At 37.4% G+C, this 16431-nt stretch overlaps 1 protein-coding gene and 1 long non-coding RNA gene across 5 annotated transcripts; one reads left to right on the top strand and one right to left on the bottom strand.

Moving 5' to 3' along the window:
* Positions 1-346: 346 nt before the first annotated feature.
* On the bottom strand, positions 347-7919 carry CENPW (centromere protein W). The gene is made up of 3 exons (XM_048936268.1): positions 7673-7919; positions 3463-3576; positions 347-1367 (listed from the first exon to the last, which is right to left on the bottom strand). Exons 1-3 carry the CDS (start codon positions 7760-7762, stop codon positions 1341-1343), a joined length of 231 nt encoding a protein of 76 aa, XP_048792225.1. The 5' UTR covers positions 7763-7919; the 3' UTR covers positions 347-1340.
* A 195-nt stretch (positions 7920-8114) lies between these two features.
* LOC125689309 (uncharacterized) lies at positions 8115-16167 on the top strand. 4 transcript variants are annotated; one of them, XR_007375187.1, is made up of 4 exons: positions 8115-8926; positions 12501-12570; positions 12929-13594; positions 14884-16167. It is a non-coding gene; the product is annotated as an uncharacterized LOC125689309 (long non-coding RNA). The 4 variants fall into 4 exon arrangements; XR_007375190.1 differs by lacking the exon at positions 8115-8926 and adding an exon at positions 9977-10055 and having other exon boundaries at positions 13470-13594; XR_007375188.1 differs by lacking the exon at positions 8115-8926 and adding an exon at positions 9977-10055.
* The last annotated feature ends 264 nt before the right edge of the window (positions 16168-16431 follow it).

The raw sequence follows: 16431 nt of genomic DNA, 5'->3' as shown, positions 1-16431 counted from the left end.
TGGCTATCCAAACAAGATTCAAAAGAAGCAGGACATAGAAGTCAGATCTCTCCAATGAGTAAAGGTACATAGTTACACAAGATATGCAACTAAAATACTTCAGAAAAAAATAAGAGAAAAACAGTTCTAGAAAGAAAATCTAGCATCCTTTCTTTCTGCATGTTGTAAAAGGACATTATGCAGATTGTGCAGGATTACCAAATTCATGGACAAAACAAAATCTGAAGATCTGACATCACTACAGGTTCCTTAGATTACAAAAAAACCCTTACAAAATACAATCCTTTTCTCTGGTTTTCTAGAATATATTCCATAATGTGACAAACAAATGACTCAACACATACTAGTACAAAAATAATCTTTGTTTGAAAACATCTCACTGTGCAGATTATCTACTACAGATTCCATAAAACAGTAATATCAACTCAAGCAGATAGATCCAACTATAACTTTATTAAAAGATAAACTAAAAGTATTTAAAAGACAGATTTTAATTCAAGATTTTATGTAACATACATTTCCAGAGTTCTGACAAGTCAGAATGACATTCCAAAAGTGGTAAAAGAAGTAGTTCAAGAATCATGCCAACTTAGACCCTGTACAAAAGTGAAGATAACTTCAAAACATCAGCTACGTCTGATATTCCTCCCTGCTTCCAACATGTGGCTGTTCACACCAACTGAATTAGAGGCCACCAACTTGTCCCATACACCACATCAAACAACAGACTAGATTAACAGTTCAGAGCATGATTTCTAAACAGAAAGATGTATTCTTACTCCACAACATGGAAGTGTTAATCTACTTTTCAGTCATTTAAAACCATTCAGACATTTATAAACAGATCAAAGCCAACGTATTTAATATACTAGCTTTTACAACACTTATTTTGAAAGCCCAGATTTTGCCTACCTAGTAAATATACTCTGAATTTGTAGAATGGAATTAGTGAAAATTGTATCCTTACTGCTGTTCCTCTTTAAAAGTTTCACACTTCTAATGATAAATTACACATACTTGAAGAATGTGCACAGTAGGGATCCTTCCATTATTATGGGAGAAATTAAGTACAACAAATCTTAAATTACACTAATCGTTACGTCCATAAATGATACATTCTAAAAATCTTTATCAAGTGTATGAAAACATTATAGTGTGTGTGCATGTATGTATTTTTCAAAAGCAGAAGCAAGAGTCAGGAGATGGACATAAATAAGACTAAATGCTTTCACAGGTGCAAAGTTGGCTCGCAGAATCTCAAGTTAGTAAGAAAACACAGAAAAACGTTTGGAAATTCCACTGCTGTTTACTAGGCTCTGCATTTCTTTTTTTTTTCTCCTCTATCCTCTGCTTTTCTTTAAAATAACCTGCAAAAAAAGAAAAGTATATTTATAATTGCTTGTATCTACATTACAATCCAGGCAGCAATAAGATCCAAAACAATACTAGGATATTCAGATCAGTGGCTTTTCTAGCCAAGCAATCTGTTTCCAAGAGTAGAGTGACTAAGGGTAGAAGTCTATGGAAAACGATAGGAATAAAGGAAAAACATATATAACTATGCCATATCAGAAAATTTAAAACTCATAACCAAGAACTTTGTAAAAATAACAGGCTTTTTTTTTTTTTTTTTTTTTTTTAATAAATGCAATGCCAAGAAGTATCAATAGCACTCTCAAGTCCTCGGCATATTCCTTGAAGCTCTTATCCCATTAGACCTAGACAAAAAGAAAAAACTAGAATTTGAAATTATACAGTTATTACGCTCAGTTTTCGTTTGCAGTACCTTACTTCTTCCCATATTAAGGGCGCCCAGACCCTTGGAAGGACATTTTTTGGTTTGGAGTTTAAGTTGAAAAATGAACTTCAAAGCCCAAGTGGGACCATTTAAGTGTTAACATTATTAAAATACAGGCAGTTTTTCCTTTCTTCTCATCTTAAAAAAATATATATAAATGGAGCAAGAAATGTTCAAATAACATTAAGATTGCAGTTAAAAAGAAATTACAAATGCAAAAGATTCCAACTGCAACATTAACTTGGCTACCCTATATATTCTGTATATATTTTTGTTACTATAGTAACAGAAACTATCAAACTAAACATTTTGCTAGAAGAAAGACAGACTGAAGATAAACAGAAGCTACAGGACCAAGATATCAGATACCACTGAGTGTTACTCTTCCAGTTTGCACAGCAGCAGAAGGTAGTTGAACAAATAACTCAGAACATTAGACCAAGTTCCTTAAGAAAACCCAGACAAAGAAGATTTAGGTTAGATTTTGGGAAGAAATTCTTAATTCAGAGTGGTGAAGCAGTGGCACAGATTGCCCAGAGAACTGCGGATGCCCCATCCCTGGAGATGTCCACAGCAAGGCTGGATGGGGCTCTGGGCAGCCTGATCTGGAGGATGAGGTTCGTGTCCATGGCAGGGAGTTGGAATTGGGTGGTCTTTAAGATCCCTTCCAAAGAAAGCCATTCTATAATTTTAAAGCAGACATCTCTCTCTCTCCAAGTGGAGTGAGCTGCAAAATACAACAGGACTTCAGGCATACTTTGGCATTAATTCTTTCTAGGGAGAGAAGACTGTATAATCCATTCACCTTTTCCTTACTCTACACGTACACAGAACTCAAGAGTCCTGTAACACAGACAGCTCCTCCTTCACGTACATTCACACAGCAATATTTATGCTGAACCCACATATTAATTCATATCTTAATCTTCTCACAGTTCTTCCCCTGCAGGGCACAACATCACACAAAGCTTGTTTGCTCAAACAGTATCAGCACAAGGCTACAAGAACCAGCCTAAGAGCCCCACGTCTTTCAGAATAAGGTAAAAATTGAAGATGCAGATTTGAACTCTTCTCCACTTGCTCCATGAAGCTTAATTTACATTATTTCAGTTAAGATATTAATTTTATATTAATTTGAAATTCATCTGAAATAAAGACCCTCCAACTTTCAAACTTGTTCCAGTTCCACAAAGTTCAGACTCATCCTCCCCCATCCCAAAGCTATGATATCAAATAGCAACAAGTTTTAGTTTTGCTAGTCACAGCTGTTCATAGGCAGATATGAACTCTTACCACCCATTCAGAATAAAGGTGTTCACTGTCAAAGTGGCAGGGAGCTAGAGGACTAAACAGTCTTATAACACAGAGCAGTTATTAATGCATTTGCCAGTGCTGTGCCAGCCACAACCACGTAGCTTTCAGCCCACAAATGTGTCAGTGGACTTCACCAAAGACATACTTGCATATTGCAATATGAGTTTAAACATAGAATAATTTTATTAAAATAGGACTGTATGTATTGGCAAGTTCATTTGATGTCTTGGTGACATTTTTACAAGCTTTGGATTATAGTTAAAAACATTAACACTCAAAACTTATGCATCTGCTGTTGTAATATATTTTACATTGAACAGAAAATGAAGATACTAGATATGCCTCATTACCTTTGCTGCAGCTATAGTATGCTCAGGTTTAATTACTTTACTTTTGTTCTCAAAAGCATTTGTCCTGGCTTCTTCTGCTAACCGATGGAGAAACAACAAGAAGCTCAAATGTACCTTTAAAAGGAGAGAAAAAAAAAAAAAAATCAGGAAGGATTCAAACTGCTCATAGACTTAGTTTTGTTAGAGGGTCACTGTTTGAGACAGAATTCCTATATTGGATTGCTTCCTAATTCCTGGAGTGTCCTCTCAGGAAAAGAAAGTTTCACTCTATTCAATGTGTCATCTTAATAGATACTCATGAAATTCCTTAATATTACTCTTGTTAAATTCTAAAGAATGCTTTAGAGGAGGTCATAGAGACATCTAACAGAAATAAGATTTCATTTATATTAGCAGGGCTTTTTTTTTTTTTTTTTTTTTTTAATAGATTGTAAACCAATAGCTCAATTGCAGAATCAGAAGCCTTTTTGTGTACTGGTAGATCTAATCAGCTTCCAGTGACTAAACCAGCCAGACTGTTAATGGACAGCAAATCCGACCCATCCTCATCACCAGACACGATACAGACAAGTTCAAGGACTTCTGCCTTTTTCCAGTGTAAGGGAGCACTGACATGAATTTCTCTAGCACACTAACATGTCATTGTCAGGAGGCTCCATCCATTTATTGCCAGCTTATCATTTAACCTTCCTACGTGATTCCAGTTCGATACATAATTCTGCTCTGTTCAGTATCAGAATTTCAGCAGCCAAAAAACCACAAAAAGTTATTATTAAAAACTACCATTTAAAAACACCTTTGTGTAGTCTATAGCCACCTCACATCATACTGACCTGAAAAGAAGCATTTTAACAGTCCAACATTGAAAACTGGCAATAGCACCTATTGTCAATTAAACCTTCAAACATTAACTTTGTTTTGTACAGCACACAAAGTATTTCTTCAATCAAGAGCTCAAAAATGTTATTGGAACATAGCAATTATGCATATGAATTCGGTGACATCCTTGCTCTGCCATCATATCTTTCTAGACCAAATAACCAGCTACAATTTGGAGTTCATAGGAAATAGTTCGGCAGGGTGTTCGGAGCAGAAAATCTGTAATAAGCAGTGTTTCAATACTCATATGACAATCAATTCTTTTATAAGTCTGCTGAACTAAAAGAATGATATTTTGCAATATATACATTTATATTTTTGTATTTGGAAGCAAGTACTACACAAAGCAGATGCCAAGGCAGGTTCACTTTGCAAAATATCAAAGCTGCTTTAAACTTACTGGTAAGTTCCTCATGAAAAAGTTACCTCAGGGGGAAAAAAATATATATATATATATCTGCAGTGACACTAAGTATCAGACATTATAAATCTCATTATTAGACTCATTAACATAGAGGTCAGGTTCCTAGGAACAACCCAGAGGAGAAGGGGGAACAAAATCTTTCTGTACTTCATTTCTTCATACTGAGACACTGTTTGCCAGGACTAACAAACTACTGACGAGAGCAAGCTCCTTATTTTCTGTTGACAATACATCTTACGAGTAATTTCTTAGAACATATTTTGCCTTCAATACTCATTAGACTCCATGCCAATCACAAAGACAAAAGCAGTCACTCAGAGCTGTAGCTCATGCTTTTCTGCAATGTAAGTACAAACCTGCATTTGTAGCAAAAAGCAAGCAGCTTTTCTTCTATAATTTCAAGCTAGAACAAAGTTTGCACAGCTTATCTCTGACAGCTGGGTGGGAGTAGGTAACATTCAAATCTGAGCCTTTACCTATTAATTTCAAAAAGGGAAGTAATTGATTTCTAAACACGTTGGAGAAACCTCAACATTTATCACTTCAAATATATGTCATATTCCTTCAGTAAAACAGAGGGTAAAACAGAGAGTAAAACAGTAAAAACCTATTAGAAAATAGGTTCTGATGAAGCTTCAGAGTTCAAAAAGAGATCTGAAAGGGGAAAGAAGAGACTCAATTTAGACATGTAACAAAAACGTTTGTATTATGATTGCTCCTAACAAGTTTGAAAGACTAATCATCGAAGATGCCACTAGTTTACTGAAGACATATAATCACTTAAGAGTCAGGAAAAAAATAATTATTACATAATCAATTATGTAGGAAAACCTCTACACTAGACTGGTTTAGTACCACAATGGATTCAAACAAAGCTGGTATCATTCAGGAAAACAACCCTGGAAATGAAATAAATGAAATAGCCAATTCTCTCTGTTTTCCTGCAGCACAAGACACAAACAGCTTTGCTCAGAGCTTTATCTCATTAAAATAACTAGTACATGAAGCATGCAGTCAAATCAATCTTACAAGATTTAGAGAACAAGAATGTAGAGAACAGAGGGAAGCTTAAAAAAAAAAACAAAAAAAAAACACCTGCACTCAAAACTTGTTATTTCTCTAACTACAGAAGTTAAACTGTAAAGCTAGATCAACACAGCTGAAGTTTTTTGTTTATTTATTCATTTAAAAAAAAAAAAAAAAAAAAAAAAAAAGGAATGAAAGAGCTGTTAGCCACGTGCCTGGTTGATTACCATGCATAGTCAGCACCCCTGAAAATCTCTGTTCAGAAAAAGGGTAAAAGAAAAAAGGCAAGCCTCCTATTTACTGCGACATCACCAGAGGACATGCTCTAAACTTCCACCACACCATGAAAACTTGTTCTAATCTCATCCTTTGTGTAGGAAAGAGTACTCGCACAGTCATATTTTAAGCTAGGTCACATTGTTGTCGGTCATTAGTCTCAGTCAATTCAGTTTACTGACTGTACTTGCAGCCCAAAAAACACTACTGCCAGTAGAGGCAGAGATACGAACCAATGGCTGAAATTCATGAGGGATGCCCACTTACCCCTTTTCAGTCAGCCACACTTCCTTGAAGCCAAGGAAACACATGACCATGGAAACACAGACCAAGTATTAACAATGACTGCAAAGAATGTATTGATAATTGAGCAAGTTTGTTTAGTTTCTACTGCATCCCCCTGAATAAGCTTTGAATGGTTCTGAACAGGAGTAGAGAGAGGTGAGGTCCTTAGTCCACAAAATATGATACAGATAGCAACAGCAATAGGAAGATACATTCTGTTATTAGGCGAATTAGAAAAATAGGTACTGTTTACATTCGTATGTAAATGCTGTCATGTATGCACCATATTAATAATTATATGCATAGATATATTTTATTTAGTATATCTGCTTTGAGCTTCACATAGCCAGCCACCGACCTTCAGGATCCTGCAAGATAGCTTTTATTCATATGAAATACATAGTTCAGATTAGTCATAATTCAAATCATACAAATATACAATATGCATTACTGCCCTCACAGTCACACACGGCTAAACCCAATAAACACATCACAGTCAAACTAATTCAGGCAATTAAATCATTTCAAAAAATATTTTTACGCAGAGATTGTTCTTTCCCCCTGCAGCTACCACAGGTTCTCCAAAGATCAGGTTCTTTTGTACAGTTGGGCATTCTTCCAGCAACACAAACCCTGTGACAAATCTGTCATTGCAGGTAAAAGTGTTGTGGGTCAGCTTTTTCTGACTTGCTCCATAAGGCTCTGTTACCCCCTACACCTTTTCAGGGGATGCTTTTAACCCACAGGTAGGATCCCAACACTTGTTCTCATTAGACGACCAAAAAAGACATTCCACTCCTTAGTTTTACATTGAGGTTACTTGAGACAGCCTCCCAGGCGCACTGACAGCTTAGCAACTCATTAATCACAGTTCTGCTGAATGCTACCTGCACACCAAAACCACTCTGCATCAACAAACTTCTGCATGTTACTTACAGCAGCCTCCTATTTCTCAATCCATCTACGCCAAATTCTCGGAACAGCAGGGCACACTTGCGGAGCGACACAATGTTCACACATAACCCCGAGTCCCTAAGCTCATCGTCCCACCAAACCTGCTTCCTCTCAGCTCGTAGGACACAGCATCAAACTTGTCATCCCATTACTCTCCACAGCTCCCAGCGTTCCAGCACGCACACCCCACCAGCCCAGGCCACTTCGCTTCGGGATCGCCCTTCCCACAGGGCTTCAACCAGGAACAGACGCACCACCGATGCCGGCCCCACACGACGACCCCCGGGGCTGCCGTTACGGAGCGAGCTGATCCTACCCCTGACCCCTCCCCCCAACAGCCAGGGCCTCGCCGGACGCCCGCCTCACCAGCAAGTCGGTGTTAGCCGCCAGCCGTAAGTGAGGCTTGTGCTTCTTTATGATCTTCCGCAAAGCGCCGCGGGGCGCCGTGCGCCTCATCCTCTTCCTCCCCGTTCTCCTCCTTCTGCTGCCGTGACAGGGCTCAGCGCCGCCCGCCGCCGTTCGAATCCGCCGCCCTGGCGCAGGCGCGCTCCCGCCGTGACGCACTTCCCAACGGCCGAGCGCTGCGCCGCGCCGTGCCGTGCCGGGGGCGGGGCTGCCCAGCGCTGCTCGTGCGTTGCCCCGGCAACCGCTCCACAGTCGGAAAGGGGGAGGCGGAAGGCTCTTCTGTCTTGAGCAGCACCGCGCCGTCGCTGTGTGCTCTGCCCCTTCACCAGCCCCGCGGAGACTCGGCTTCTCGGGTCCCGAAGCTGGTGGTTGCCGGCTTGCACGTCGCCGTCCGGTGGCCGAGCAGAAGGTTGGGATGGTGTGAGAAGAATCCAGACCCCGTGATGGGGTCACACGGGTCGGCTGGGCATAGCGGCCGTCCTTTGCAACGCGAGAACCTGCAGTGCAAGCTGCTTCCCTTATAAGCTAGTTGAAAGCTTGGTTGCTAAAGCATTGACTGAACACCGTACCAGAATCTCCACCTTGGCCTTTCTAACCAGCGAGGAAGAAAAGAACGTGGCGATCTCTTGACCACCTTTACCTGGCCTTGAAAGCTGGCTGCCACAGTGTGCAGAAGGTCACCAGAACAGAGGGAATGTGCCACAGGTGCCAGCATCAAGCCTCCTAACGAAGCCTTGGGCCCACACCCGTGGGTTTTAAGCAAGCATTTTACACGTGCAATTGAGTTTATTTGCTGCAGAAGTGGAGGGAGCTGTACAACACGTGTGTTCCCTGCACCACTGCCCCATGTCACACTGCTGGGAGATGTGACGCCAGAGAGTGCAGCCTGTGTAGGCTGCAAGTCCTGGGGCTGAATTAGCACTGTAAGCCTGCACAGAAGTGAGCGCAGAGAGGTGGTCCTGCTCTGTACAAACACCTGGGCAAAATACCGTTCCCAAATCTAACCCACACACATAGACACACTCATTCTTAAAGCAGCCACCACTTTAAAGTGACACCACTCTCTCACATCCGTCCCCGCACGTCTCTTTCGGCGGACGGATGCTGCTGACCGAATACAGGTTTCCCCACCGAGGGGCCCCTGTAGCTTGGCATTCTCACTGCATTTGGACTCTGTGTACTTAGTTGGAGAAAGGGTCAGGATTTCATACTGAGGTATGGAGCTTTTCAGCATATTTATTAGTATTTTTTTTTGTTTTCTTTGGCCTGTGAGATGTTTGCAAATTTAAACATTAAGTCAATGAGATAAATATATTACCTTCATTTTAATATATCAAAATTATCAGCGCCTAGAGACAATCTGTTTTCATTAAAGTATACTATTAGATCTGCATGATTTTGTATTTTAGTTAATTTTGCACAAAATGTGGTCCAAGTCGAAGTATGATATCTGACAGCAGGAGAGAATTTAAGATCTGCCAGTTCTTCATACTGTGTTGCTTTGTTCTTTCAGCTCTGACTGTCACTGGTCATTAATCATCAACAACACAGAACCTAAAATCGGGGTCTCATATTTTTTCTGTAAATGGATAAGCATTAAAACATAGCTTTTTTCTTTCTTTCTTTCCCGCAGTTTAATAATAATCACAGTTACTGGCTCAGCAGCACTGACAGAAGTAAACATTTGTTTTGCCACTTAACTAAATGCATATGACTCAGAGCTACATAGGGTCGTACACTGTGGTACATACATTCTACACATAGAAACTTGCATCTGGATCGACAATAATTCAGCATGTCAACAAATTCAAATTTACAGTAGTTCACGAGACCTTACTGAGCTGAGAATTGGGCCTTGCAGACTTGTACTGTCAGTAGGAAACTGGTGTGGGCAATCATTTTACAAACTGTATGAGTTGCAGAACTCCACCGTAAGTCTAAAGCTATTAAAATATGCCATACAAATTTGAAACTCTGAAGTGACTTGCATAAAATAACACTAAGAATCAACAGTTGTAACTACATCTCCAGTCATGTGTTTGCTGTATGGATAATACTTACTGAATAATGAAATCTCTTATTAAGTCTAATAGACCTGTGTTGGTTCTGACAGTTTTCCATATCTAAAGGACTATTCTTTGGTTTTAACTGTAGAAAAAAATAATTTAGAGTGCTGCCTCAAATCTATCCATGTACCGAATTTTCTTTCTTTTTGCAGTTTGAAAAATTTATGATATTAATTACTGCAAGCAATTGAGAACAGAGGTCCAATGGAAAAATGACAAATTATAGGTTCTGGTCTACTGAGTGAACATGAATTCCTATAGCTAAAATTTCTCCTTCAGTATGTATTTTACTTTATTCCCTTTGTCCATAAATATTTTTGTAAATATGATTTTTAATAGATGAATACAGGAAAAATGTAGTACAAGAAAACATTACAAATTCATGTATGAATAAAATGATTTTACAAATTAAACTAAATTGCATAAAAATCACAATTTTCAAAATATTTTATTTTACTAACATATGGATTAATAATGCATTACAGTGAATCACAGAGCAACCATAAGCTCACATTATATTCTGATTTTGCACAACTGTTTTCCTTTTTCACCTTTCTGGTAGAATCTTTAATGTTCTAATGTAATGCTGTAATGAAAATATATATACAAATAGCTAAAAGAACCTTGCAAAATGTATTTTAAATTAATTCTTGAAACATTGAAATTATTAATTTTGTCATGCTCTTACAGCCTTCTCATAAAAGGTAATTGTGTGCAATATGGATACATTAGAATGTGTTGCTATTTCAAAATTATAGCAGTTTTGCAACCATTTTCTACATGCAGCAACGTTATTTTCCAACAAATATTTCAGAGAATTTCAACAAACTATTTCAAGAATTTTAGGGATTCCACTTCTCAAAAATCGTCATTTTTAAACGCAGAGTAGCTCATTTCATGAGCTGGATGTGTTTTGTGGCTTCAGCTGCAGCACAGGATCGTCCGAGATTTCCAGGAATATTTAACTGTGCTTTAGGACTAAATACACCATCTAATACTGATGATGAGAACTGGAAAATTTAGTAGTTAAAACTCCACCATCCAGCTCTGACTTCTTCAAGTATACAAACAGCCTTTGCAGTGTTTGAATCAAAGCAATTTCAGTAACATAGTTTTGTCAGCTTTGCTTCCAGATTATGTGCATTTCTTGAAAACAGCCCAGTACATACTAAGAAGAGGCCTAGCGTGCATCCATCACTTCTGAACTACAAACCAGTAAACATTTTATTTCCCATTTCTGTAATGGAATGGAAGATTTTAAAGACTAATTTTACCCACTCCTCTAATACACTGTAAATTGAAGCAAGTGTACTGTTTGGAGATTAAATTGAAAATCAGGGTTTCATTTCTGTTCTGAAGTTTTTATGAGTCCATCTCAGTTGTTATGTGAGTTATTTTATTTGTGGGTTCTGACATTATCTTCAGGCAGGCTCTTCATCAGCTCTTCATCAGTTCATTATTTTAGTTATAAAGAATGCTGAAGAGCTCTATTTTAAATGTGTGATACCTTGAAATTAATAATCACATTTTATAGATTCTTTGTAAGCCAAAGGTCCCTTGGTCTCTTCTCTGCACATACAGTGTGTGTTAAAAATTTTCTGGTGCTAATCCAGCTTCAGTGGCTGATGAAAGACTGTGAAACATATCCTGGATAAGAATGTCAAAGCCTAAAATCTTTTGATGTGTTCTTCAGCGATGAAAAGATACCTCTAAAACAGAACATAACAATTCAGCAAAAGTAAACTCTTCTACAATGTAGTTGATAGGCTTGATCTTAGTGGTTGGAGGCATGCATGCTGAGTCTCCTGTTACACCTGTGTATTCTTTCTTTTGAGTGTAGGATAATTCAGGTGTGGTTGAAATCTGTAGAGAAACAGAAAAAGAGAATTCAAAGGAGTAAATTGTATGTTTTTCTCTCCTCCATGGAACTCATGCACATCTCCTGCTAGTAAAAGAAGGTGGAAATGGCAACTTTGACAAGAAACTTTTCTCCTGTGGCTATTACTATCAATAATATGTCAGTAATTTGATTGCAGTGGTAAGAACTAGCAGCTCAAAGAGAAAGGCAGCTCTCTTTTTTGTTTTGCCTTATTTCTATCTATTTTCAGGACCAGTGTTAAACAGTGAACAATCAGAAAGGTGCAATGCCATAAATTATATTTGAAATTCACACTATTTGCAGATTTTAGGTTTTACAATTTAAGCTTCAGTTTTTCAGGATATTGTTGTGTATCAGATCTCTGAAGGCTGTGCTGAGCCTGCCTGCCTAACATCAGTTGACTTCTGTACAGGCAAGAGACTGTCCCTCAGCCTGTTGTAACAGTTGAAACTGCATTCATAAAATCAAGAAGGGCATATATATCACAGCTCAGTAGTCACTCACTTGCAGAGATATTACATACTGCTATAAAAAAAATGTATAACATTTACACAGTTTTAAAAGTAATTTTATGTAGGATCACATCGATGCTCATATAGGTTTATATAGGTGTATACAACAATGCTTATTTCCATTTAATTCTGTAAGAGAAAGTTGTTTACTTCTGATTTTTTCCAGTGGAATTCATAACATTGAGTAAATAATAGAAATAAATACATTTTGCCAGGTACCCACTTTGACAGCATTCCTGTAACTTTTGTTGTGTCATTTTTAGATTTATGTTATGGTCCTATATTTATTGAGGCAGACACATTCAAATTCATGTCAGTTATTCAAATTCTAGGAGTGATATTACCATCTTCCATGGCTACATGCAGACCAGAGAGATCTTCAGCTACCTCTAATTGGATCAGGTAATCCAGACCTGCTGAGAAAAAGAACACCTTGTCTGAGAAACTTTCATAAACCTAAACAACATTCTGAAAAATACCTGTTATCTGCCTCCAAAAAATTATTGTATACACACGTGATAAACAGAAAAGGAGGGTAAAAAAAGTTAATGACATATCCTGATCTGTCACTTTACTGAAAGCAGATCAAATTGACATAATATGATGAATGGTAATGTACAGTATCAATATAGAATTGAAAGAAAGATTAATATACAGATACATACTATTAAACTGCCAGCTTTATCAGGAAGGATAAATTGGAAGTATTGATCATGAGAAGGTATTTTTTTCTTCACATTGTTTTTCTTATGTCTTTCAGCCTCCCTAGAAGATATGTTAACATTGACCTCCCACAAGGACCATGTTTTTTCCCATTGGGATTTTTTTTTCAGTCAGAAAGAACCCCCTCAAAGTCTGATACACAATAGTTTTTCCTACTTTTTTCTTGATTTCCTTCAGGTTGTGTACTCTCTCAAATGCAGAATGATATAGTACAGAAAGGCCTGCTTTGCTGTACATCTTTCTATCAATTATCGGCCTTGAATGTAGAGGAAAATAGGTGATCCCAATTTGAGATGTCAATTCCTGCACCAAATAAAATAGCTGTTTATTTGTGTTTCTAATTACCACTCATCCTCTGCTCATAAATCCTTAAATAATTCAGGAACAGGTCATGAAGGCCCTAAAATGAAAAATGCCCATTTCTGGCTTGGGACTGCATGCCTTTCTTGTGACTGCCCTAACACATAGGTATATACATGTGTATCTGTCAACATTAAAGCCAGCTAGCAACTCATCACAACATATATCTAAACAGAAACATAAATACAGTTAAATATTTTTTTAAAATCTATAAACAGTCAGAGATAACCAGTGGGATGCCTACCTGCCAGCTGATTTGCCCCAGTGCCCCTAATAATGGATTACTGCAAACTAACTTCAAAGAGGAATGATGGAGTGACAGATCAGTTAGGTTTCAAATTAGGTGAGTTGACTGCTAATTATTTAAATCCTACTTTGCGTGCCAGAAGCAAATTTACAGCATTATCATTGTATGTGAACACGGTAGAAGAAAGAATAATGATGACAGCAAAGCAAAAATTTGACTATTGACTTCCAAGTACATGAAATAACTTCAAAAAACAACAGAAGTGGTCATTAGTGCACAAAATAGCCATGTGCTATGCAGTCAATGAGAGTGGTGGAGATCATTTTTTTTCCTACCTTTTACCATCATTAACAGTAAAGGAGTTTAAAAAAGAAAGTTTCAAATAAAAAAGTAGATTGAAATCTGAATATATGTTTTCAATGCAGATTTTGGAATTGAAGAGGTTTTGTTTACTGCTTAGAGGAAAGCCAACTGAGAATGAAGCTGTATAAGACATGCAAAACGATCTATCACAAAAAAGTTCATCTATCCATCATCCATCCATCTGCCTTCTTTAACAAGCAGACATAAAATCATCAGCCTTCTAAATTATGTTAATAAATTAGTAATCAAATATGGTCTATCAAAGATGGTATGGGTAGAATGCAACTATTTTTTTATTTGCGGGGAAATAAGGATTGAAAATTTTAATACCAACTCTAATACTAGAGAGTAAACTCCCTGGAGAATTATTCTTTCATTTCTTTTGTTGTAGATAACACTTGTGTTATCTTTGAGTGCCCTGAAATCTTCCTGAACATAATTCTGTACCCTTTCAAATGCCCTTTTCAAATGTGCAAATTCATTTCTAAACAGCAATAAGCATAAAAGACACCCTCCCTCCCCCCCCCATAAAAGGAAAACGCACCAGCTATTCCAGATTAGTATTAAGGATCAGTTCTTTTTAAAAAATCTAAATGAAAAAGATTAAATTTTGAAAGTTTACTGCTCCTGTAAGCATAACCGAGGAAGAGAAAATACATCAGATAATATGTTGAATTATAGGAATTACTAAATCATTTTCTCTTTCAGCTAGTCAACTGCAACTTCTGGTCTTGGGAATGCAGAGTTTGTGGTTTTTTCTATATCCTGCTATAAGGTGTATAGAAAGAGCCTTCAATCGTAAATTATCTATTGAGCAAAAAAATCTTTTATTAGCTTAGAATCATTTGATAACATTTGCAAATTCATATTTGATTAATTGGAGTGGTAATTTGCGGAGTGAAAGATATTGTATATACTTCATGAATGTAAAGTAACACCAGTAAGTAATGCTTAAATAAATGTAACTGACCACAGTTCTGTAAATAATCCACTGCTGATGCAGGCTTTTTCTTCTCTTACAGAACAAGCATACCTTCTTCAAACAGTGCTTGACACAAAAGAAAACAGTGAAGTGTAATGCTGCAGGTTAATAAAATTAAAAGACAGCAGCTGTATCTGCTGCCTTGCAGAGAGGCAAGATACTGCTCCCTGCTGAAAGAAACTGCATTGGAGCCTTAGCATAAGAATAACCATGTTGTCTGAGGAGAAAAGAAGCCATAGTGAGTTTACTTCATCTACTCATACTGGTGTGTGAGCATATTGTTACAACAGAAATGTACACTGAAGCAGAGTAGGCTATCTATCTGAGTTTACATAGCCTAACTTAACTACCACAAAACTAAGAAAAAGATCTTTTTCATGCAAAATTCATACCTCTTCCATCATTACAGATACAATTATAACAAAACTAATGCACAGGATGAGTTATAACACAAACGCAAGAGAAAAGTGTCCTGGAAGAGAACCACCAGGAGAAAGAGAAAAAAATTAGACGTGTACAAGAATATGAGAAGCTTGGACAAGATGCTGTTTTTTGGAGATTTTCTAATGTAAATGTCATTCAGATGAAGGCCCATGCTCGCTGGAATGTTCAGCTGTTTTGCACTTCTTCAAATAAGCAAAACAGCTGTAAACCTAGCTTAACTTTCCAATTAAGCTGAATTTATGGCATCCTTACTATACCAGCGCAGAACAAAGCAGCTGGAAACAACAAGTAACTCTGATCCTAGCAATCCCTTTTTAGGGCTTTTTTTGGCATTCTTTAGTCAGGCAAAACTTCGCCAGTTTGCCTAAGATTAGATTTAGAGGCCTCTGAAGATTAAACAAAATTATACCATAGAACACGTGTTCATAAATGCATAGACATTAGATATTTCAGTGCAACATATTTTGAGAAGATTAACCTAATTTAGTAGCCTAGTGAACTCAGAACTCTCATCAATTTCTGTAATTACCGGGATTACATCTTCGTTAATTTTACCTTTTTTTTTTTGTTTTAAAAACAAAGTAAATTGGCTTTTCTTTCCAAATTAAATTTAATAATTACATTCTGGCACAGTTCTTACATTTGTGAGTTGTATGTGTGGATGGCAAGTCTCCTTTTACCCTTAGCTACAGGAGTCCTGATGCATGGTCCTGAAATACTCGTATTTTATAAAAGAAGCCACTGATCTCAGTATATTGACGTATTGACGTACACTTCAATTCCATACAGTTTATCTTTATGATTGTAAGTATAGAGGATAATTTGAAATAACTTTTACTCTTTTTTTTTTTTTTTTTTTTTTTTTTTTTTTTTTTTTTTTTTTTTTGCATCTGTTCTGGATTTATCAGTCAACTGCCTTTAGCAGACCCAAACAACAGAGGCTGCTTGTTTATTCAAGATGGGACTCCCCTTTTTGGTCTCATAGGCTAGACCTGTGCTAAGGAGAGTAATATTGGGCCTGGTTACCAGTTTGAGAGCAACTGTGATAGCTAGGGCTAACCTCTCTTCCACCTGAAAAAAAAACAGATGACCTAGTCAATCCTGACCATTGGGATCCAGCCATCCTCTGGATCGTGTTCAGAAC

Source organism: Lagopus muta, chromosome 2, assembly GCF_023343835.1.
Source record: "Lagopus muta isolate bLagMut1 chromosome 2, bLagMut1 primary, whole genome shotgun sequence".
In the NCBI taxonomy this organism is placed as follows: Eukaryota; Metazoa; Chordata; class Aves; order Galliformes; family Phasianidae; genus Lagopus; species Lagopus muta.
This window is presented reverse-complemented; position numbering and strand designations above follow the sequence as displayed.